General features: G+C 44.3%; 2 protein-coding genes, 1 long non-coding RNA gene and 1 pseudogene across 3 annotated transcripts in view; 2 read left to right on the plus strand and 2 right to left on the minus strand.

The window, feature by feature from the left end:
- Positions 1 to 25,931, minus strand: part of LOC119161384 (ubiquitin-like protein 5) — a 46,787-nt gene that overhangs the window by 896 nt on the left and 19,960 nt on the right. The gene's annotated exons all lie outside the window — the stretch shown is intronic.
- On the minus strand, positions 3,605 to 25,902 carry LOC119161385 (uncharacterized). The gene is made up of 3 exons (XR_005108455.2): positions 25,853 to 25,902; positions 16,543 to 16,630; positions 3,605 to 13,492 (listed from the first exon to the last, which is right to left on the minus strand). It is a non-coding gene; the product is annotated as an uncharacterized LOC119161385 (long non-coding RNA).
- LOC119161380 (uncharacterized) lies at positions 21,876 to 22,849 on the plus strand (annotated as a pseudogene).
- LOC119161382 (uncharacterized) lies at positions 23,678 to 24,208 on the plus strand. Its single transcript, XM_037413822.1, has one exon. It carries the CDS (start codon positions 23,678 to 23,680, stop codon positions 24,206 to 24,208), a length of 531 nt encoding a protein of 176 aa, XP_037269719.1.

Raw genomic sequence — 25,931 nt, forward strand, 5'->3', positions numbered from 1 at the left:
CCAGTTGCGTCTGCCTCTCCTGCATACTAGTCTGATGTAGCTGTAATTTGTTAACAGCAACTTCTAGTTTCATTATCTTTTTTGTAAATGTTATCGACTTCCTCCTCTATGCAATATATCTTTTTCTCATCATCTTGCTCCTGCCTTTTGCGAGTTTCCAAATATGCACATTGTTGTCAAACATGGTGGCATAGTTATTATGGAGCTCGGCTGTGGACCCGATGGTCACAGGTTCAATCCAAGCTGCGATGGTCGCTTTTTGACAGAGGCGAAAATAATAAAGACCTGTGTAGTGAGTGATGTCAGTGCATCTTAGAGAATACTAGATAGCCTAAATTTTCCGAGTGTGCCACTAAGGTGTTTCTGATAATTATCTCTTGGTTTTGAGAAGTAGGACTCCAAATATTGTTTAATCAAGAATTTGTGAAAATTCCAGCACATTCAAGGCCTTGAAAACAAGCTTTTCAAATACAGTGGTTCTCAAGTGTTTCAAGGACCCACACGCACCGTTGTTTTTTTATTAAAGGGTACACGAAAGGATAATAATTAAAGCAGACTAAAACAGCTTGCCAATGATCGGGATTGAGCCCACAACCTCTGAAATATACCTTCGATGTTACACTAACTGAGCTACAGCAGCAGCTGTTGCCCCATACACTTTATTAAGCACTGCTGTGCATGTAACCCTTGAAGTGTTAAACAGGGCTACTCCCTTGCCACCTAACATCACTAAGCACACATTCTTTAGAGCGGCTCTACAGCACTTGATGCCCAAGATTACACCAAGTCGTGAAATGCAGACCCGCCTAGTTTATTGTATGGTACTTTTAGGCTAAATAGCTAACATTGTTAGTGAGTCTCGTCTATAGTGAAGGATGATCAGCGACAACAATAGAGGTTGACGAAGGAGAAGAATGACAAGCAGTACTGGCTGACACTCGCCGTGCAGCTCATAGTAAATAAACTTCTCTTACAAACCGCGTAACAGAGTGGTGGAGGTGTAGCTTACGTGAGCACCAGACAATAAAATCACTCCACTTTTCCCCTTGTCGGAGTCGTCACATTGCGGGGCTTCCACCAGCTTCAACAGGAAACATGCTGCCGGGAACTTAAACTGCCAAGGTCAGCGGCCCCTCTGCAGCTCTACAAGGAGCCCCTCTAATTTGCCAGGACTGCCGCTGGGGACATCCACGAGTGGTTAAGGCAGTATCAAAGGGAGAGCAAGCTTAGCGACTGGGACTCAGCAGCTCAGCCGTCATACGCGGCACTCTCAGTCAAAAATACTGCTCTCTTTTGGTAAGACAACCACGGAGGCGCGCATACGACAAGGACCATATTTAAAGAGGAGTTGAAGAAATGCTTCAGGAATTCAATTACGAAGAAGCGAGCTGAACAGACCCTGCCCCATGGGCCCAGCTCTTCAGCAAGACGTACAATATACATTGAAGAAATTCTGAAGCTGTGTAAACTTGTGAACCCAAGCATGTCCGAAGAAGATAAGGTGGGACATCTCGTTAAAGGCATAGTAGTCGAAGATGTCTACGAGTTTCTAATTGCCAAAGAGAACTTGACATCTGTGTCTGTGGTAATGCAACACTGTCACACGTTTGAAGCACTCAAGATGCGTCACATAGCACTGAAATTTGGTCGCCTATCTAATGCACTGACGGTGGCCAGTGTCGACACTATTCCACCATTTTACCTTTCGTCAACGATGCGGCAGATTGTATGGGAGGAACTGCTCCACTGCCACGAAATCAGTCGCTTTGATGGAGATGACTCCCAAGGCAATGAGCCCGGACTACCACTGGTGTCATGGCAACCATCCGTTTACACGGCAAGCATGGACAATTACCAAGCCGTGCCCCAGCCACCAAAACCTGCAGGCCGACTTCAATTCAACGAGTGGCAGCGGCGCTACACTCACCCGACACTACGTTTCCACTCAGAGTATTCAATATCGAGTGCATGCAGAAATCACACTGATCAGGACAGATATCCAGTGCTCGCTGACAGAAGTAAGGTGTATCAGCCGCATCGCACACTTCGGCCTCCTCCTCATGTGTACTATAGCTATGGCCTCGCAGGCCACATCTCCAGGTTCTGCAAACGTCGACGACTATTCCGACAAGAGCTCCGCCAGCACGAAACCAAACTAATTCTGGGCACCAAGTCATGGCCAAACAGTTCGCCTGCTAGTCGTGGACTTCGTCAAGGCAACTCCAGGAACCTGTTGCCAGCCTCTGACCGCAGCTTAACACCTCCGCCAGCCCCACATGCTCCACGTTCTCCATCGCAACGGCGTCGCCTCCCATCACCACCTCCAGAAAACTAGTCAATGCGGCTGATGGGGGTGAGGTCGTTGGATACTGTGCGCTGCCAAAAGATATACCTCCAACAGCATCCATGCTTAAAAATGAAGTACGTGTGTGTGTGGATAGTGCGCCTAGTGGACTTCGTCAAGGCAACTCCAGGAACCTGTTGCCAGCCTCTGACCGCAGCTTAACACCTCCGCCAGCCCCACATGCTCCACGTTCTCCATCGCAACGGCGTCGCCTCCCATCACCACCTCCAGAAAACTAGTCAATGCGGCTGATGGGGGTGAGGTCGTTGGATACTGTGCGCTGCCAAAAGATATACCTCCAACAGCATCCATGCTTAAAAATGAAGTTCGTGTGTGTGTGGATAGTGTGCCTACTATGCCTCTTGTGGGTGCTGAGGCAATGATTTCAGTGATGATCCTTAGTTTCAAGGCTCTACTAGGACAAAAAGTTATGTTTCATAGAAACAATACATTGACATTTTATAGTGTTAGTGGTGACATGTTGTGCCCAATTGGTGTTCGCACTACCGACATTTGTTGTGTGGCAAAGTATTCAGTACTGAATTCGTCGTTATTCCTCAATCTTCGCACAATGTTATTTAAGGTATAGATTTTTTGAGACAGTGTGGTGTAAAATGTTGAGTGTCGAAGTGGGGAGCTGTCAATACACGACGAAGTTATGCCCGGACTTGTGGAGAACTCGCTCGCTATTCCCGCCCTTGCTGCATGCGCTAGTGTACCTTTCACCGCGTCAGGGGTAAACAGTATTAGTTGAATATCCGCTACAGCTATGCTAACGCTATGCTGCCATTAGGATGGCTTCCAGGCTGCGTGCGCAGAGCTGCTGCGAATGGCCAACTAAAAGGGTCTAACATGCATTTATTAAAGAGCGCCTTCACAGAAGGACGCATGCAAAGTGACTTTTCACTACAGTTTCTTGGGGAACCATGCAAAAGTACACGAGTTAGCAAATAGCAGAGCCCTTCCAACTACACAGTATCACGGCGACAGACATTACTGAAATAAGGTGCGTTGATGAGTGCTTCCTCAGATTTCTGGTAAGGACATAAATATGCGCTGGCGTCTCTGTGGCATCTGTAGTGAAATGAAATTTTTTAAATTATATTTTTCAAAAGTTCACTATAGTGGCGTCTACAACAGTGCGACTACAGTATTTCGAGACGCCAGTGAGACGCCAACTCACATCGCCTCACAGCTCGTGCAGCGTTAAACGCCCCCCCCCCCCCCCCCCCCCCAAATAAAGAGAGCTGAGCGCTAGGGAAAGGTGTAGCCGCGATCCTTCCGGGGAGGAAGGGCACTCTGCCTCAGCCGCTCCATTGCAAAGCTCCTCCATTTGCACCACTAGGATGTTGGCTCTACTTCACTATAAGTAGTGCCAAGCCTGAAAAAAGTGCGAAGTTGGTCAGTTTTCTTTGTTTCACTTCAATTTAAAAATTTTTCTCACCCATTTTCCTGTCAATCTTTGTTCGTTTATTTATTTATTTCTCTCTGTATTTCCGTTTCTATTTCTCAATCCTTCTGTCTTCCTTTTTGCCTTTCTCTCTATTTTTCGCTTTCTTTTATTTTCTATCTCTTTCTGCCCAGGAGTTCAAATTTAAGGGGAGGTACAAGTCAAAAATGCAAGTTTTTTTCAAATTACATTATTTTTAATTTTTATTTGCTTTCAGAAATTTAGTTTCTCTAGTTTTACATAAAAAATAACAACTGAAGATTATTATTAAAGTCAAAGTAGGTTACACCATCTTTTAAAGAGCACAAGGTGGATACTAAAACTAGGAAGAGCTCATTGTCTATAGTCTCCTGAAAATTGTCACCTGGCTGCTTGCCATTGGATTTTGCATAAGGAGTTCACTGCATAAGGTGCCACGTGCTCAAAATAACCATAATTGCAAAGCTCTCATGATAGAAGAAAACATCTTAAAAATGCATTTTTTTCTACATAGGTGAGCTTTCACTTGCGAGTGATTCTACGAGAGATTGACACAGGTACGAAAGTTGATATTTTAGATTTGACCGAGTATTTAATATTTTGTGCTTATACTATCCAGTAGCCTGCAAGGGAGCTTCATTTTTCTATTAACTGCATAATTTACGAGGCAAAAATATATCGAACTTATTCTGTTCGGAGGGACGAATTTCTTCTCTTGTCATTCTCGAAAGTTAACGACGATATAAAAACACAAACAATAATGCTACAAAAATTATAGTTTTATAAATAATTGCAAACGTAATGAAAAGTGAAGCAGCATTGTTTGAAGCCTGTGGGCTGAAGCAAACAGCTTTTGAAAAAACTCTGAACATGCAATATTTTAAACATCACACGCAACTGCCGCAGCATAACAGGGGGGACCTTGGCGCAGCGCTCATCGCCTTGCATGCGTAATCACGCAAACTGCAGTTTAACTTTGCAGCAGAATATTCTGTAGCACAGAAAAGTCGTAGAAATTTTTCTCAGTGGAACTGTGCCAAAACACGAGTGCCTCCAACGTTTCAATACAACCATACCCACTTGGTGCAGTCACTGAAAAGTTCATTCTTGAATTTTAGTTAACTGGGCAGCTGAAAGCAATAATTGCCACCTCAATTTGTGTCCCCTGAATACATAACTTATCTGAAAAGGTGGTTTTCACATGCCTTTCACAACTGAATTTCAAGAAAACCATAAAGCTTAATTTTGAACACCCTGTGTACTTCTAGCGCTTTCTTTACCCTTTCTATTTCTGTCAATGTTATGCCTTACTGTCTCTCTCTCTCTCTCTACTCCTCTCCCACTTTCTGACATACTATCCTGTTCAAGGCTATGCTAAGCTCTGCTAACGTGCCTGAAAAGCAAATAGTTACGATGCTTACCTTCCGATCACGGACACATGGGTTCAAATCCTGCCAAGTTAAAAAAATTTTTTTCACTATAAATTTCTCTCTCTGCCTTGTTCTCTCACCCATCAAAGTTCTTGGAGGCCACACAGAACAAATCAGCCCACATGTTCTGGGAGCAAAGTGGAAGAGTAGGAAGACAGCACATGCTGGTTCATAACGATAATTTTTGTTCCCTTGTCACCGACCAAGGCTCAGCTTAGCCTCCGCTGTTAAAAACTAATGCAAGGTTTGTGTGTGCTTGAGCCCTCCTAGTGTCAGATACCAGGTGCACACCTTTATCCTACAAAACGCTATTCCAACAAGCCTGACGTTGAACAGAAAATAAGTTGACAACTGTAGTATATGTATTAAAAAACATTCTACTCCATGTTGCACACAAATAACAAATTGTAAAGGTGTTAGTGCCTATACAGCGATTCTAAACAAGCTCTAAATTCTGGGTGTTTTTCAACAACATCCCAACACTTGGCTGCTGTAGTATAGTACCTGCAATGACATGAAATGTATGAAAGACTAAACTCATAAAGTCAGCTTGGTCAGTATTTTGAACATTTGGCCAGCAAGTACTAGATATTGGAACACCACAGATATGGGCTTTAAAGGACACTGACATCAAATTGACTCACGTCAAGATTTTTGCGTCAAGGAGTAGCTATCGACCCCCTGGTAGCGATTCGCAACTTAAAATGCATCTGAGGCACGAATGAATATCTGTAATACTGATTTATATATCCGCTATCAAACGTGGTTCAAAATGGGTTCGTAAGCCCGACAAATTGTAGTGCTGGCAGCGCTACCTCATGGCCACGTCGAGGCTGCTGCACAGCTGATTCTGCTTTCACAAAAAATGGTGACGTCACGCACACTGGCATTTCATCTGCTAGGAGCGCACGTGCAGTCAGTCCTAGAGCCCTTCCACGCGTTTTCCACCAGCTAAGTTAAGCAGCGCCAACTCGTTCTTCCCCTCTCCCTTTAGCCCTGGCCTCGAGAAGAGGCCTCGTACTGCTAGTGAAACCCAACTTGTTCGCCAACACAGGATTTACCCTGGAGCAGCTCGGCGCAAAGTGAAGCGTGTAAATGCGGTTGTTCTTCTTAGGCGTCCAGTCCCTCGGTTCACCGGCGCTTACGAAGTCAACCCACTGGCTGCGTTGAGGTTCGTGTTTTGGAAATGCATGAAGCACCACACAATTTCTGCTTTTTCCGAGCCTCGATGTGCAGGTTCTCACTGCGCAGTGGTTCCCCAACATTCTGACACGTATTGTCACTCTGAATGATCGTACTCAGGCTGTGGAGCACATGTCAAATCAGTCGATGCGACATGATGAATCGCACGCACGCTTCAACACAGCAAGGAGAGCCATTAGTGAGAGCATGGCCGAGAGTCGGCTCCAAGCACACTCAGTTCGTCGACGTCATTGTTACTAGCGTATCGTCACTCAGGATGGTATTTGTGGAATGTATCACACAGAACATGTAGCACTAGTGTCGATGTCGTGGGGCAATCTATTTTCCGTTTTTTCTCCTTAGCTTTACTACGCTGTTTGAAATCAAATTAAAATAACTTCCACACGACGGATGCCATTCAAATTTAGCTTAGAAGACCTATGTATACCAAGCGATCAAATGATGGGCACATTTCGATCTTGACATTTGATGTCAGTGCTCCTTTAAGTGCATGCTGTACTCTATAATTAATAGAAACATCACAACATTTGTGAATTGACTGATACTGCTGCACAATATATAACGTGTAAAAATGCAACTTAGCATATTATTTCATGTTACCAAATTCTTCCTTTTGAAAGCTAAGGAGGTCATGAAATGTTTTCCAAAAATTTTCAACTACATGTGTATTCAGAATCCTGGCCATCGATTCAATACTGTATATACCTTGACTCGTTTGAACGTCAGGCTTCATTTAATAGCTATGAAAGCCCAATTTTGATTCCTCAAGTAATGTTCCCCTCAATTGTGCAGCTGTAGTCACTTTACATCCTCTGATGAAAAGTCTCTGTCGTCAATAAAACATGGCGATGCAACGATGTTCACCAAGCCCATAGAGTTTCATACAATAATACCTAGAGAGGAAACTGGTGCTGCGATTGTGTACCTCCATGAGAATTATGGGAAGTACAGGTTTCAGATTGGATAGGGTTAGCAAGCGAACTGTCTAGACTTTTTTACAGTTTCAGTTTCATTCTTTGTGCAGCGAGGGTAGTGGGGTGTGATGAAAAGCACTGAAGCAGTGCCATTGTTGTTGAAAGAGGCTTAAGACCACTAGGTCTAAAATTTGCTGCAACAATGAAGCTTTAAGAACTGTATTTTACAGTTTAAACGAAGCCTCGTCCCCTCACCGCTGTGCATAGATGTAGCGTCTCATGCCAGTGCAGGACATTGCATCAAGTTCATCTTTTTTTCATGAGCAGGTCTTGCCTAAACTCATTTTAAATCGACTGCGAAACAATGACGAAGCTAAGTAGACGCAGCGTCTTGGTCCTCTGACTCAACTTCACAACAACCCAGAGGTGGGTTGGGGGCAGACCACTTGAACAGATGCACTTAGCATAGCAAAAAATGAAACGTTGTTTCTCACTTAAAACTGTACTGTTCTTTCCATAACTAGATAATGCGTGCTTTCGAGAGAACAACAATCATGCTTGTTTTCAAGTGTTGTGAAAATAATTAATTAAATCTTGATGCCAAATCTAGAATGCAATGGCAAAGCAATGCATACCCTGATGGTTAAATTTGCCCAGGTTTCACTTTTGGTGCCTCGTCACAAAAACTTTCTGCAATAAAGTTTCTGTACAAATAAATAAAGCAAGTTTCAATGAAATATAGGTTCATATAATTTTGTTTGACACTCGGAAAACAAGCGTCGCAAATTTTAAAAATGCAACCCATCCGAAACGGATCCGAAGCCTGTATTCTTCCCATAACTCCCATGGGGGTACAAGCGCCGCTCAAAGAGCCCGCGTAGACACTAGCGCCACATTCCCTTCTACGTACTACTGTATGAAACTCTATAGCCAAGCCATAATTGAACTCGATTCACAGCATCATAGTCTTGATTGCACCGCTGTAAAGACATCATGAGCGTTGTTTCTACTTAGGTAAGCTGTGTAACACTAACTGACGATGCACATTATAGGCATAGCGAGGACTAGGCGAACCGAAGCATGGCATAAAACAGAACCTAATGCAACTAGTAAGCAAAAAACTGGAATGCTGCAACGAGCGAGCAAAGGCAGCCAGGAAGGCAAGAATACATGTGTGACGGAGCCCAGATGTACATTAAAGTAAAACCACGCAGGTTACTTCCTGTACTTGCAAAGTATACAACTCAGGGTGCCGAAATTGCTGTATTACTTTTTTTACTTCCTACGTTTCCTTCGTTAGAGCAAAAGAAAGTGAACGCTGAGTTCATAACTTCTCTTAGTATAAAGTCACACATGAGTGTCTATGGCAGTTGATGGTGCCGCATGGTCGCTTAGGAGCACAAGAAAACTGCAATTTCAAATGGCATACCTGCCACCCTGACAACAGAGAAATCCGTAAAAACTCCGAGAGGAAAAGGGGGGGGGGGGGGGGTTGCCAAGTTTCTCAATTTGTAAATGTGATGAATTCGCATTTAGCGACAAGCATAATCATGTTTTGCCACCATAATTCAAATTTATGTGCTGAATTATTTTTGCCCATTTTGGCACCAAAAAAAACAAGAAAAAATCGTGAAAAACAGGAGGGGGGTCCCAGACGCAAGCGCAAACATCGACGTTGCGGTCTCATAATGGCTTGGAGTGGCTGAACACACGAGGGTAGGGTTTCTCACTGAAATGAGAGTCTCAAAAAGGGAGCGCAAATGCTCCCGAAATTTCACATCATCAAAACAAATAGGAAAAAAAATCGATTTTCGTCAAAACAATTCGCGATGTTTTCCCACATGAACGGACGGCACGGCACAGCTGGCTGCCACGAAAGAACAGGTCAAAGCTTTGGCTTTGAGGCTCGTGTGCCCAGATTTGGGTGCACGTTAGAACCCCAGGTGGTCGAAATTTTCGGTGCCCTTCACTACAGCGTCTCTCATAATCATATGATGGTTTTGAAACGTTCAACCCCACATATTAATCAATCAAAGCTTTGGCTTTGCTCGCTACTAGATTCTTTGGACAAGAACGCCAAAATGCTTCTAGCCTTTTTTACGTCTTCACCATCTTTATTCTACTGCTACAGTAGCCACGTGCCCTCGGAGCTTGTAGATCAATCGCTATCGGATCACCACAACTGGGGTTTTGTGCGCAAAAGTTGTGGCAAATGGTAGTTTTGTTTTCAATCCAAATGCCTTCAAAACGAAGTCGTTTTATGCTATTTATGATTGCAACTGCCGCAGTTTTGTCCACAGAGTTTGGGGAAAGCAGCCATGCTTGATTGGTCGAGCAGTGGATGCACGCACACTTTCGGAGTTCTGTCAGTAACATCGTCACCATACATGATCGTGTCAACAGTTGTGGCAACAACAACCACACGCACTGTAGAAGACAGTGCGTGCGCTGTTCGCAAGCATACTTCCGAAGCGTGCACTGCTCTCGATTGGCCTTCGTTCGGCGGTTTTGGTGCTAAAGTTTATATCACACACTGCGATTAGAAAAAAGTGTTCGGCACATTCGAATTTCGGCCCAATGAACACAAATTTGCCTGAGAAATTTCACGAATTCGTATCTGCCGCGGTTTCGCATCACTGAGATCCTACTGTACGTTTAGATGAACGCCTCTGAAATTCGTTTATAATGAAATGCAGTGGGCTTGCAAAAAGCCTGGAACGAACTGACCTGCATTTTTGTCAATGGGGCGAGATCTTGCACACAAATTTGGATTTCGTGGAAATTTTCATGGCGACTGTACAAAGGGAAGAAACAGTCGAAATCAGGGAGTCTCCCAAACTACAGTGTACTAGAAAAGGGCAGTGGAATAAACGAGGCAGCCGCGCTGCATTTCGGCTGATTCTGAGGCGGGTGATAGTAGCGGCGGCGCTGTAGTCACATGGTACTGAAGATCTCTGAAGCGTCTGCATTGAGAGCGCGTGCGTCGTAGCCTGCGAAAGCGTGTAACTGCTCGTTTTTAGCATGTTTGATGCGTTTCTGAGCCTTTATCAGTGTATGCACACCTGCTACGCGCCATAGTGCACGAGTGAATATGCAGGCACGCCGAAATTGCGTCGCGACATTCACTGTTTCAAGGGCCTGCGACTCACACACACAAAAAAAAAACATGTACAATCGGAATTCTCATGGATCCGCCTAGCTTCTCACTTAGGCGTTTTGACCTGCGCTACATCATAAGTGCCTACTGGTGAACTACAAAGAGAGGAGAAATATCAAGACCGCGATTAAATGATTAGCTCATTTTCTCTGCTGTCTCTACAATATCCAGAGCGCTGTTCCTCATATGAGTCCACATGCGCTCGATTGTTTCATGACAAACCCAAGTGTAAAGTAACGTTGTCACAACATTTATATCAGTGCCGACTCAGATTTATCGTTTTGTGGAAAATAATAATTAATGCTTTCTGAAAGGCTTATCTTGTGTGAACTGCGTGCATTCGGGCTTACTTTGCTTCTCTTATGAAAGCTCCAAGTGCTTATAACACCAGGAGGCCGAGCCAAAGAGTCGAGCTGAAGGGAGGTGTGTACCTCCGATATGTGGGGTTTAATGTCCCAAATTCACCATATGATTATAGGAGATGCCGTAGTGGAGGGCTCCGGAAATTTCGACCACCTGGGGTTCTTTAACGTGCACCCAAATCTGAGCACACGGGCCTACAGCATTATCGCCTCCATTGAAAATGCATGTACCTCCGAGTGCTGAACTCTACCCAGAAGGGGTTATCTTAAATTAAAAGTGCCAGTTGTATACATAGCCTGTCTATCAATCTGCGTAAGTTCACTGTAACCAGTTCCCATTTTGTATCGACAGTTTAAATTGCGCTGCTTTCCAAATAATCTATTGACGTAACACCATTGCAAGCCAGCAAATTTATGCCTACGTTTTGTATCATAAGTGTTCATCTTTTATTAAGTGTCAAAAATGTAGGCAAGATGCAGTGGTGCAATTTTCTTTGAGGAATTCTACTCGTATATGTACACAGTAAACACACACACACACACACACACACACACACACACACACACACACACACACGTACGCACACACACGCACACAGACACACACACACACACATATATATCTACAAGTACACGCACTTAAGTCACACGTCACCGCTCCATTAACAATATCTATGTAGTACCCCTTAGAACAGCCTCTTTTTTTCCGCGGTGCATTTCTCGTCCGACTACGTTAGACTTGAACTAGTTTTGAGACCTTATACTGTCGAAAAGGTTAAATTGACAGTGCGCATTTGTTCAGACACACGCTATATGCAGCTTCCCCAACTGTAAACGTTCGGCGCAGGGCTACCCAGGAATTTTTTTTTTTATTTTGAGGGCTTGAGGGCAGGGGGGGGGGGGGAGTGCAGCAGAATGACTAACTTTGGTAATTGATGGTCACACTGAATGCGTGTAAATATTTTAGTATACCCTGAAAAGTTAAATTACGAAAAAATGTTGTTGTATGGGGGTTCAGATTCCCTTCCTCTCCCCTCCCTACATATGTCCTTCTGGTTTTCTGTGTGTTTGACAAAGTATTGTTTTTTCATCTCACAGCTTTCTGAGCACAGCTAACTTCCAATAAATTGGTTCAGTTATTCTGAATATTATAGATGCCTAACCAACGAAGAAAGAGTCAAGACAGAAAAAATCAGAATAAGACACACCCTTTCTAAATAATTTTTGATCTTTCACGAGGGCTTTTATAGAGCTCAAATTCAGTAGATCGGCATGTTATATGACATCACGTGTTATACATAAATGATGGGCAGGTAAGAAGAAATCTGCATCACAAAAGCGCGCTGGAAGAGGCGAAGCGCATACCAGTTCCTGCGCGCGGCAGGCGGCTCCTCTTTCAGTACTATTCGACTGCAGCGCCGCCACTACGGGCAACGCGGAAAGCATCAGGCGGCGAGGCGCGGTCACGCCATTCAACACTTCTAGTACACTCTACCCGGACAATGCAGGAGACTTGGCAGGTATGTGATGATGATAACACCAATACATACTGTTCTCACCTAGTGGTGGAATAAAGCACAACGCCGTTTTTATGGCCTCCACGACTAGCTATGGCAATGCGCCGTAGCCATTGGCAGAGGCCACGCTATTTTACTAATTTTATGTTGATTTATCGGAAATAAAATATTTGTTGTAAAATTTCAGGCAACATTCGTAAAATCCTAAGCGCGGCCCATATTCGTACATTTTACGGCAAAGTGAAAAGAGTTGGCAGGTATGCAAATGGGCGTCATTAATTATAAGCTGGATATTGTGCTGGAATATTTTAGAATTGGCACATCTAATCTTTACTGAGCAGGGAAAATTACAACCCGGCAGCTTGTTATTTTTTTTTCACAACCCCTTTAAAGGGAAACTCCTGTGCATTTTCATCCATACTGAGATAATGCTGTTTTATATTAGTATTGAGAGTCCTGAAAAAGCTAGGGTGGTTCATTTTGCTCAGGCACTCGTCAATTATTTTAATTAGGTGAAAAACGATAAATCACAACAGAAACCGAAACAGGGAGCGGCTTTATCGTCCATGGTGGGTATGCAATGACGTCACAAGATACCGTCGCCGATGACGTCACGAGATCCGCTACACCCCGCCACGGCTGGCCAGGGTGTAAACATAGCTCAGGTGCCTCGATCTTCTGACGCGCGAAAAGCAAGTTGGCGATCGAGCTGACAAAATCGAACTGTGCTCGCATTGGCGGCACCTTGTTGAAGAAAGCGGGCGCTGCATCCGTCTGCTGGGAAAGGCGAGGTTTTTGTAAAAAGAGTAGGGCGTGACGTCATATACACAGGGTTGCCCGCACTTACAACTGTGATTCCAAAATCATCTACAAATTTTAATATTTGTTTTCCAAAAAACTAAATGACTTATGGTTGTATAATTTGGCACATATCACCATGATACCAATGCGAAGACATGTTTAAAGTTTTATTGAAATCGGTGAATATAAAAAAAAGAAACGCCGAAGTTGCTGCTCTAACTGTGCCTAAATTTTTACACAAACCATGAAGTGTCCACCGTCACAGTTTCATGAACTCGCTCTGAAGACACATTAATACGAGTGGGCTCGGATGATTCCCAGGGTTGTGAATCAATCTGTTGAGCAGAGTACAAGTGGTCATAGGTTATATTCTCGGTAGAGTCGAGTAGAGAGGCCTATCTTAGTGAGCCGATATGAATTTAACTGAGCCACAAATTGGACAAACAGACAATCTCACTCTAGTCTGAAAGAACAAGTGCCAGTTTAGGAAGTGTGAGTTCACGTGAAATTTCATATGTCGACACAAATATTCAACTTGCTAACTCAGCTAAACAACATTCAAAGGTCTCCATGTGGTTTTTAAAAGTATCTACTTTTCCATACAGAAGCATGGATGAAAAAAACAGTGAGCATGAATGAGTTTGCACTCCAGTCACGATAATGTGCCACCACACACTTCTCAATTTGAATTGTGTCCGCCATGTTCAAAGGGATGGAGAGAAAAAAAAAAGCACGAATAAGTAAGACTGTGAGGCACTATAGCATAATTTTTGGCTAGTGTCTTCCATCCTTGCCATTCTGTTGCTTCCAGCATGCTCAAGGTGCTAATAGAGTCGAAATACGAGAGAAAGAATTTTATCATTACCCTGACTAACCGTAATGATTTACAACTTATTTTTGATGAAAGACTTCTGTGACAAGAAATTTGCGAAGCAACACAATTCATTAGTGAGGTCAATTTTGTGATCACTAAGAAAGGTGTTTCAGGGTCTCTTTGCAAGTATGTAGTCAAACCTGACTACTACAGTCGAACACAGATGTATCGAACCCACATATATCGAATTTTCGGGTATATCCAACTCACAAGTTATTCCCTTGAAATTCCTTTGTAAAAGTATAGAAATTTGCATGTTTATATTGAACGGTATTTTTACCCACCTTCAAATATATCGAACAATGTGCGTGCTGGATGGTGGGCTTCCGTACTCGTAGCTCTTGGCGCCCTTTACGCGGCACCAAGCCTCCGCCAAAACCCGAAATGCTCGAAAAAAGGTAAGGGCGAGAGGGCTCGGACTGCAAACTTGTGGAACGGCTTTTTTTTTTTTCTCTCTCATGCTTTCTTCGCGTACCCGTAGGCTTGGAGAGCAGGAACCATGGGGGAAGAAATCTGGAACGAAGAAGCCGACATCCTCCTTCTTTCGCCTTTTCTTTTCTTTTTTTGTTGCTGTTTTGCGAGTTTTGATCAGCCAACCACAGCTCGCGCCTGTTGCTGTTGCCCACGCAGGCAGCCATCGCCTCGCGAGCAATTTGTTGCTTCCGTTGTCCCATCACCAGCATCGCCTACGTACCACTGCACGTGCAGCCTTCCTCTTTTGCATGCGTGGTGTGCAAAGCTGCTGCAGACTGCTTGAATTGTCGACTTCTCGTGTAGCTATGGCCAGCGTCAAGAAGTGCAAGACCCTTGACTTTGCAACGAAGTTTAAAGCTATTCAGCATGTCGAGGCGGGCGACAAACGTTCAACCGTCGCGGACGACTTCACGATACCACGAAGCACTCTGAGTACCTTGTTGACTAACACAGCCGATATCAAGGCAAAGGCGGCGAAGCAGCGAATGTCGGGAGCCTGTCATGTACGCGCTCCTGCCCACAGGAAAGTAGAAAAGGCACTCTATGCCTGGTTTTTACAAGTGCGCGGGAAGAACATTCCGGTGGACGACCCGATTCTGATGGCCAAGGCCAAATGGTTTGCCACTGCACTCGGTGAAAACAACTTCGCCGACAACACCAAGTGGCTTCACCAATTTAAGCAGCGCTACAACATCGTTGGCAAAACTATTTCTGGTGAAAGCGAAGCTGTCAGCAGCCAGGACATCCAGCAGTGGATGACGGAGTGGCAAGAAATCTTTGTGAAGTTTTCTCTCGCGAAATCTTCAACGCCTGGCGAGACGTCAAGGCGGGCACAGTGATCAACTGCTCTCGCAAGTCAGGCTTCGAGACGACGGAACTTGCGGAAACTGGTGACGACGGCGACGACGAGTGCATAGACGACGCATTTCGTGAATCGTCATCCCTCTTCTAGGCAGCTGTTCCACACTAAGTGTCTGCAGACAATTTTGTGAAAGCGGACTGCAATGTCCAGGCCATTGCGAACCTCGCTGACGAGGACATAATAGCTGCAAGTGTGGGGACCTAGGATGCCCAGGGCGACAGGTCGTGTGACGACGAGGATTGTCCGGACTAGGCGCTGGCTACACGTGCGTACTATGCCACTGAAGTGGTGCCAGGTCGGCGTCATTCACTGTTGCATCGGCGACATGGAGGGAACTGGGCTGTCGCACCTGGACAGCCTTGATAAGATCGAGACTAGCGTCTTCAACTTCAAAAAAAAAAAAAAAAAATGCAGGCCAAGATAAGCCATTTTTTCACGCAAATGAATCATTCTATTGCAGCATGTGTGCGGAATTAGTTGTCAATTTTGAATGCACCTATTGTAGGTGATGGTCCGCTAGAGGTAAACTCTCGGGGCCTGTATCTTTTTATATCATATTTTTCATATATCAAACTAATTCCCGATCCCCTTTGAGTTCGATATATCCGTGTTCAACTGTATATTAACTCGAGTAAATTAAACTGTCCTTTGTATCAAACTATTTTCAAACATGGCAATGCCATCAATGCAAAGGAAAATCTATGGCTATGTCAAACAAATATAGCCATAACGCTTCATATATTTATTGTGAAAAATGCCCGAAATAGTTGGCTTTCCGTAGCGAGAATCCCACTTTTCCTCACAAAACAGGACTTTCCCGCAAACATTCACGAAGGTAAGCAGTGTCATTACGACAGTGCCACACGGAACGCATATAAACTACCACTTGCCATCACATGCTTTCTTCTATGACTCCTTATCGTCGAGCCCGCTGGCCAGTCTTGGAGCGTTCGCTTCTTTTCTCCTTTTGTTACCAATAAATGCCGTAAGAAAGAAATTTCACATTGTTCTATACAAAACTGTCAATAATGTATACACTCAACACGAGGAAAGTAAGCCATATGTCGCTGCTGCATACGGAATCCCAAGAAGCACTCTGGTAATGATACTTAAAAACAAGGTCGACACTAAAATCAAGGCAAAACAGAGGCATCTGGTGCCCAACAAGTACGTACAGCTGTGTATGATGTAGTTTAGGCACCATTCACATTGCTTACATACTTTCTTGCGTATAATCCATGTTTGCATATAACTTCACACCAACTGCAAATCGTAGAGAAAATTTAAATTAAAAAGCAATTCCTGTGTATGGAAGTGAAAGCCTCTCTTCCTTACATTATTGAAAAATAGTGCCATGAATCTAACTAGCACACTGACACTCACACTGAAAATGCAAGATACTTTTAGTTTTATATTGAATTATTCTATATATTGAACTAATGTCCACTTTTTCGCGAGTTCAATATATATCTGGCTTCGACAACATAACTTTCTTTACAAGTACATATCACAAGGTATGAACCGACAGAGCGATCTCATCGTGAATCGCACTATGTCGTCACTGCTGCACTGTATGCCAGTACTTGGTCGACTTGGTACATTCACCTGCGTAGTTGCTGCATTGACAGCCTGTATCAATGAGATTTACACCATATTCACAAACGCTTCTCAACTCAAATTTCGTCCTTCCCTTGACGAGTTGAGCACTGTGCCACCACTCAAATGAAAATGACGCTGCGCTTCTCAAGAATCTCTGCAGATTATCGCTGATATGCAGTGATTTGCTCTGCCTAGAGACTGTGCTCCCATCAACTTTCTCAAGTCAAGGTGAAGTGTTAACAGAAGGGACATTCCAGAATATTGAGGTTAGTCACTTTATATGAATGAACTGCAACGATTCATGTACTGCATGCCAGGGTGCAACAACAACTGAAAGCCATAGTGCCTCAAATTTTAAGTGTTCCCGGAGGATGTCAAGCTTCAATAGGAATGAGTGCGACAAATGGACAGTCGGCCTAAGCGGCACAGCTTATATGGCACATGTACTTTCTTGTTCAATGTGTAATTAAATTTAATGTGCTTAATGCCTGTCAGTTTAGCAGCATCCCACAGTGTCGTAACAGGCTCACCACATGAGCATAGGGCCTATTAGCAACTGCAAAGCTCCTTAGTATATGTTCTATCTCCTCGTTGGGGCAAACGTAGTCAGCACCGACAGCTTGGATATCATCATTTTTCCAGGCAGCATAGCGATTAAAAGATTGGGTGCTGAAAACAATTGACAACACCTTTACTTTCAGCATAAAGAGGGAAATGAAGAATTTAATTTGTTTTTCACAAATTGCCCCATTTAGCTGCTATGCCGTGAACTTGGGGAGGTGATATTTGGTGACGTTTAATGCACCCGTAAGGGGCATGCCAACTATGCCAGCCAATGCCCATGCCTATCAACCTGCTCAGCTCCCAATTCGGTTCCCAGAACCATTACGAATGGCATCAGCTATAAACAATGCTCCTGGCTGGGTACGCCTCAGCACCTTTGTGGAAGGGTAAAAGTGATAGTAAAAGGGCAAAATAAATACCAATATGGATAGGATAGTTAAGACAGCGGAGGAGTTTTACAGAGATCTGTACAGTAGCCGGGACAACCACGACCTTAATACTATAAGAACTAGCAGAAACCCAAATGACACCCCACCAGTAATGATAGAAGAAGTCAGAAAAGTTTTGGAGAGCATGCAAAGAGGCAAAGCTCCTGGCAAGGATCAGGTAACATCAGATCTGCTGAAAGATGGAGGAGAAATTGTGTTATAAAAACTAGCCACCCTGTTTACGAGGTGTCTCCTGACGGGAATAGTGCCAGAGTCCTGGAAGAATGCTAACATCACCTTAATACATAAGAAAGGAGATGACAAGGACTTGAAGAATTACAGGCCGACCAGCTTGCTCTCAGTAGTATACAAGCTATTTACAAAGGTAATTGCTAACAGAGCTATGAAAACATTAGAATTCAATCAACCAAAGGAACAAGCAAGATTTCGAACAGGCTACTCAACAATCGACCACATTTATGCTATCAATCAGGTAATAGAGAAATGCTCAAAATATAGCCAACCACTATACATAGCCTTCATAGATTACGAGAAGGCACTTGAGTCAGTAGAAATATCAGCAGTCATGCAGACCCTGAGGAATCAGGGCGTCGATGAAGTACATATAAACATTCTGGAAGAAATCTATAGGGGATCAACTGCTACCATATTGCTTCATAAAGAAAGCAACAGAATACTAACCAAGAAAAGTGTAAGGCAGGGGGATACAACCTCCCCAATGTTATTTACCACATGCTTACAGGAGGTTTTCAGAGGCCTAGAATGGGAAAAGTTAGGCATAAGAGTTAATGGAGAGTACCTTAGTAACCTCCGCTTCGCCGATGACATTGCATTGCTGAGTAACTCGGGGGACGAATTGCAACTCATGATTATGGAGTTAGACAAGCAGAGCAGAAAGGTGGGTCTTAAAAATAATTTGCAGAAAACGAAAGTAATGAACAATAATCTCGGAAGAGAGCAGCGCTTCGAGATAGGTATAGTGCACTTCAAGTTGTAAAAGACTATGTCTACTTAGGGAAGGTAATAACCGTGAAGCCGAACCACGAGATTGAAGTAACTAGAAGAATAAGAATGGAGTGGAGCACATTTGGCAAGCACTCTCAAATTATGACAGGTAGATTGCCACTATCCCTCAAGAGGAAGGTATATAACAGCTGCACCTTGCCGGTACTTAGCTATGGAGCAGAAACCTGGAGACTTACAAAGAGGGTTCAGCTTAAATTGAGGACGACACAGCGAGCAATGGAAAGAAAAATGGTAGGTGTACCCTTAAGAGACAAGAAGAGAGCAGAGTGGATTGGGGAACAAATGGGGGTTAAGGATATCATAGTTGAAATCAAGAAGAGGAAATGGACAGGGGCCGGGCATGTAGCGCGTAGACAGGACAACCGCTGGTCATTAAGGGTAACTAACTGGATTCCCAGAGAAGGCAAGCGGCTTAGGAGGAGACAGAAGGTTAGGTGGGCAGATGACATTAAAAAGTTTGCGGGTATAAATTGGCAGCAGCAAGCACAGCACCGAGTTGACTGGCAGAACATGGGAGAGGCCTTTGTCCTGCAGTGAATGTAGTCAGGCTGATGATGATGATGAAAAGTGATATTTAAAGCAGAGGTGGACAGGAAAGCGGGCACCCTGCATGAACCACAGCGACTCAGACGTCAGGGCTCACATTGGCGTGCAGCCACTGCATGCTGACAATCCTCCAATAATAGAGCCCACTGTTGAAACACCATGATTTATCCATGAAGTGAATGATGATGAGTGGGTGAAGCAATGGGATCGTTTGGTACTAGCGTAAATCACACGTGACATTGACCCCTCATGCATGTAAATGAGTGACAAAATGGTGTACAGTTATATGCATGGTTTATTGGTCGTAAATGAAATGTTGTGCTGAGTTGTGAATTTTGTTTCGCCTAAACTATTACTGTTTTGTAGTATCGGATCTAGCCTGAAGTTGGCAAAGACGAGGTCTGTGTACGTTCTCCTGGTGGTTGTTGGTTGTTTCCAGTCATACGAAATGCATCGTAGAGCATATCGAGACGTCATATACTGCACAAGCCAGTTGTTGTCCGTGATCATAGTCAATGTCATAGAGGGTAGTGGGTATCTTGCATGTTCTCGGATATGAGAAACGCCAACAAACAAGCCTCAATCTTAAAAAGCTTCGCTCCTAAAAAAAACGCAAGGCTTACGTGGAAAGCACAGCACTGTCACAATGAAAGCTGAAAGAGCACCAATTCTTGAAACCATTGCAAACTTTCTAGGGGCTATTAATACAAGTACACTTGCCAGGTACCCGCTACACCATTAGCTGTAGTTTTTGTCAAGTTGTAAAGCACCCACTGCGCCATTATTCGTCATTCTGCAGAGGAAAACGGTACTCGCTATGATTTTGCAAGGCATTATGTGTGCTCTGTTGATGCAGAGGCTGATGAAGATGAAGAATTAGGGCTGAGCTATTTGTAATAGTTTGGAAGCACTCAACGCAATTCATATTATGTGACTCCTGGTTACACAATTCTCAAGAGATACGATGAGGCTTCTTGGTAGCTTATTTTCAATTGTAGGGGTGGAAGTGGACTTTAGTGTTTTCGAGCAGCTCAAGGAGCACGAATAATGCTGTTTTTGTAGAAGCTTTGGCGCAGTAAAATAGGAGTATTGGAGCAGGTTTGGAGCACCAAAAGGAGTAGTTCGCAGCAATGAAAGTTAGTTTTGGAGCAACTTTCTAGGGTCAAACATCATCGTCAATCGAAATTATTTCTGGTAAAAAAATTTTTAATGGTTTTCCCAAACAGTTAGTACTAATGAGCTGACCGGACTTACTACCCACAAATGTGCATGTGTGTGTGCGCACATGGTGCGTGCATCTGTGCTCCCATCATTAAACATCAAAGCTGACAGAGAAATAACTCTGAGAAAACAAGGAATAGGCGATGCTTATCTCTTGTTCTCATGACGACTACATATTCCCTGCGCACTTCGTTTGGTGGAAGCTTGTATAATTAACACATCGTATAATTAATATAAATGGCATTAATTCAGAACGATTTCAGAACATGTGTTTGAAACACCTGCCTAAATACAGTAAGAAACTAGCGCCCCACAGTGGAGCAGCGCCTGAGACTGTTTTAAATAGGGGGACCCGCGTGGGGTGAAGAATGAAACAATGTGGGTGTTTTGAGCGTGTCCCCTTCAGAAAAAAGAAAAGCATTCCTGGCATAAGCAGCCAAAGCCACCTTGACAGCAGCCCGACAACAACGCGACAGCGTTGACGAACACTAGTCCTCGCCGGGTTCCTGTTGGGGTATTGTGCGCACCCCACAAATGCTGACCCTGCAACGTCACAAGGGGAGTACCGGTCTACATCAAACCACAGAAAATGCTGACTGCACCTGAATACTCGGAAGAACATGCACCCTTCCTTCAAACCCAAATTAAAATACCTTGTATGCTACGTGCCCCACTAATAATCGGTCAGAGATGACCCCGTATTCAGGACTTTCAAGCAACACAAGCATGTCGAGTTTCGAAATTTGGTGTCAGGGGTCCTTTAAAGAGGCCCGCAACACTTTTTGAGCATGGCAAAAAAACGCTGCCAATCGGTAGTTGAAGCTCTCGGGAACATGCGTGGCAAATATTAGCACAGCACGCAGGCCGCAATATACAATTAATTCTTAAAATCAGCTACAAATCACTTTTTCTTCTCTCGACAAATGATGCTACAGGTTGAAACATTGCTATGTGTCAGCCACGTAGCAAACTGCTAGTGTCAGCCATTCATTGGCTGCTTTGAGCATGGTGCACCCCCCCCTCCCCCCCTGGTAGTTACTACCATAAAATACCGATCAAATGCCCCCACCCATGTAAGTGCCCCCCTCATTTACCATGAAAAGTTCCTATTTTCGATCTCTACCTAGCAAGCGCCCCCCCTCCCCATCAACCCGCCACTCCCTGCCAACTCATCCCGAACTGCCGAAAGTGAAACCGCGCCAACAGCTACGCTCTTGCCTAATTCAAAATCCAATCTAAAAATTGGTCGTGTGACCACAGTGACCACTTTCCCTGGCATTGGCATGATGCCTGCCAATTTGTTATTGTCATTTGTAGGTTCCGAATATGACAGCAGCGACTTTGGACATGCATTTCTATACAGTTAAAAAAAAAAGTTAAGTCGTACAATCGCATCGCCAGGCCGGAAGAAATGTGCACGCGACAGCTCGCCACTTCACTATTGACAGAAAGACAGTCTGTGAGTGGGACAAGAAGTTCGAGAGCTTACTGCAACAAAACTTTGGCATGGCCAAGCTTCGGCGTAAGTTGAGCAACGGAGCGCCAGTGATCAGTGAGGAAGTAGACGACGCTCTTTTTGAGTTCCTCGAGCGAGAAAGGAGCGCTGGACGTGCTGTTAGTAACAGGCTTCTCTCAGAAGAAGCTGTGAAATAGCCCACAGCTTGCAGCTAAGACATTTTGCTACGTCGAGCCAGTACGTCAAAAGGTGGAAGCAGCGGTTTGGCGTGACAAAGCGCCGATTGACGAGAGCCAGAAGACTCCTGACGATTTCTCGGAGGCAACAAAGACATTTCACTTCGCTGTGAATAGCCTGTGAACACGCCACAACTACACACCATACAAAATTTGTAATATGGACCAGACGATGGTCCGAATGGACTCGACGGTGAGAAGGATGAACGTGGTTGGGGCGAGCACCGTGCACACTGCCAATACTGGTTGCACCCACAGGGGCTTCGCGGTTGCATTGGCAGCATGCGCAAGCGACCACAAACCACGAGCCTGTATCCTTTTTAAGGAACCAAGTGGAAAGATACCAACCAAAGCGGTCATGAGCCTTCGTATACCAGGTGATTGATGAAGTTCGAGCATTGGGAGTATTTTCTTTTTGTTTTCAAGGGGGAAAGTAACAATTAAAAAATGTGCTCGATTACAGCGACCTCCGTTGGACTGGACTTTTTTTTTTTTAAAGACCATAGTCTTTCTTGGCGACCTTGGGCGAAAAAATTTTGGTCTGTCTGTCTATCTATTAGTCTGTTTGTCCACCCTTACCGATACCTCAAACGGCATCAAACCGCCAACCCCATCCGCAGCGCCCACCAATATTGCTCAATATTTAGCGCTCATACTTGTGCGATTGTCAATTAAAAAGCTATTATTGCGCATATCTGAGGCACCATAACAACACGTCGATGTTTTGTATGAGTGCCTTTATACTAAAGAAGGCACACACAAGTAACTCTAAGGACTGTAGCGTTTATCATGCTGCACTGACAGTGCAACGCAATGCTCAGAAAGGTAGGTGTTTCCAACGCTTCCCTAAGATGACACGGTGCTGGCACCTGCACGCCGCTTTGAGTTCTACACCTTATCACCTCCGAGACAGACACGCATCTTCCTCCGCGGGCGCGCACGGCTTCATTTTCGAAGATTACTGCCAGATAGGGCTCGTGTCTAACGTGCCTCGATGCACTCGTTCGCCTCCACTACACGCTCGAGGCACTCTAACGCAGCGCCTCCAGAATACCATTCACTGATTTTCTTGCGCAGAACATCAAATAAAGATTTTGTTCACTCTCTCCAGACATAAGACTATCGTCTTTCGACAACATTTGCAGTGTAACATGCAGATTCGGGGCCATTTTTTGTAGCCAATCTTCGCGTCACGGCATCGAAAAATAGTTGGATGACATCGGATAAACTGCAGGAGTGGCTGGCAAGGGTGTGGGGGCCGAACAAGGATGATGTGCGGCAGCTACTTGTGCTGGATCAGGCACCTATCCACAAGACTCAGGCAGCAAAAGACGCAATAGCGGAACGAGACACAGACGTGTATGTGCCTGCGGGCTGCACAAGCCTACTGCAGCTAGCTGACGTCTTTTGGAACAGGCCATTCAAGGCGAACCTTCGGCGTTCTTGGGAGATGTTTATGAGGAAAGAAGAAAGAACACTGAAAGGCAATCTGCAAAAGCCATCGTGTCAGGATGACCTCAACTTTGTGTCGGAGGCTTGTGCCACTGTGACTGTCGTGCGCTCGTTCAAGGGGTACGGAATTTTCAATGCACTTGACGGCTCCGAGGATGGCGAGCTGCATGATTGCCTGTTTGACATCGGCGTTGTGGCACCTGAGCGTTCCGAGGACTTACAATACGAATGCCTAGACTTAGCTTTCGGCTCTGACTCTGAAGAATCATTCGACGGTTTTGAGAGTGATTAAATGAGAATGAATGCAGCTGGTAAAGCTTTTTGGTTTCAATGCGTTGCATTTCCTTCATGTGGAAGGGGGGGGGGGGGGCGTGTTCTGCCGCCATATTTAATTTCAGGGCAGTTCCAAGCAAGAGCCTTCTGCCTAACATTACCAGATTATCCTCGCATTGAAGGGGGGCGCTTGATCGGTATTTTACGGTAAGGCCGCCACGGCAGGCCCTGCTTTATTCATGTGTGCTTGCGCAATCACACTGAAAAGCCGCGCATTCAAAGGAAGAAAAAGAAAAAAAATGCTCAAGGTCACGAGTCCAGTGTGATGTTTTTTTTTTTGTCCCGTGCTATCTCTCCCTGCTTAACTTCTAGCGCTTTCGTCGGAACGAGAGAAGAGAGAATGCAAGTGCATCGTGTGACAAGTCTTTGCAACTCCGTACATACTGGACAGATTCTGAAACGTTTTGCGGTGGTGATGTGAGGCAATAAGCTCCTTTAGTTAATCCATTCCATGGTCACTTCGCCGGCTAAAACTGTGTGCTCTCATTGATCCCTTTGGGTTATGTATCGCAACACTTTAACTTGGTAAAGTAACATATCCACATTGATAACGTAATGCAGTAATCATGACTTCAGACTAATTAAAGTCAAGACGAAATCAGGACGAATTAAAGTGTGTGAAAAAAATTCAGCGAATACCACATTCCATGGGAATCATTGTTATGCAAAGCACGCGGATGGAAGAGGACTGTGTTGTAATTTTTACATTGTGCGCAATGTTACGAAGTGCCACTACAGATATATAAAGTTGCATGCACATGCACATGTTAAACACTCGTATATGTTTTCAATAAACTCACTGATAGTTTGGACCAAACTACAGACTCCTCATTACACATGCGATGCTCCACCAATTAGGCCAAGATGAGGTCTCACACATTAAAATCACAATATTATTATGACAGATGCCGTAGAGAAGAGCTCCGGCAGTTTTGACCATCTGGTGTTCTTTAATGTGCACTGGCATCACACAGTACACGGGTCTCTAGCATTCTGCCTCCACTGAAATGCAACCATCATGGCTGAGATCAAATTCACGACCTTCAAATCGGCATCTAAGCACCGCAACCACTGCTGCGCTGTGGTGGACCGATTTCGTTTTTCCGTGTCCTCTTTACTGGGTATTCCTGTATTTCTTATGCGGGGAGTGTTAGCCAGCACCACACAATGCAATGGCAACTGCTGTGAATGATTCTTCTGGCCTGTCGGCATAATAAAGCCCATGATCTTTACAAACTAGCATGCTACCTAAACACATCAAATTTGCCGGAGTAAGACCCTAAGTATGTAATGAGGCAAGAAGAGGAATGGATCGACAAGCCTCTTTTTTTTTTACACATCCTAATAAAGCCAACAAATAATAAAGCCAAAAAAGCTTAAAAAAAATTATTTTACAGTTCTTAATTGAAGTGCAGTGATTATGACACAAACAGAAAATTACAACTCCTCACCGATGGGGAATAAAATCACAACATTCACAGTACATAAAGGGTGTGGAATCTAAACTAAGTGCGCTCTGCAGCATTTTTAAGGCAACTTATAAAAATAAATTATCAACTAGCCCAGCTACACTGACAGCGGACACAAGTTGAGTAATTCTCACCTCCTGGTGGATTACATTCCCACAGTCTGCAATATGTATTTTAAAACGTCATGCAAAGCAACTATTTCTATACGCTGTT

This window comes from Rhipicephalus microplus, chromosome X, assembly GCF_043290135.1.
Source record: "Rhipicephalus microplus isolate Deutch F79 chromosome X, USDA_Rmic, whole genome shotgun sequence".
NCBI classification, from domain to species: Eukaryota; Metazoa; Arthropoda; class Arachnida; order Ixodida; family Ixodidae; genus Rhipicephalus; species Rhipicephalus microplus.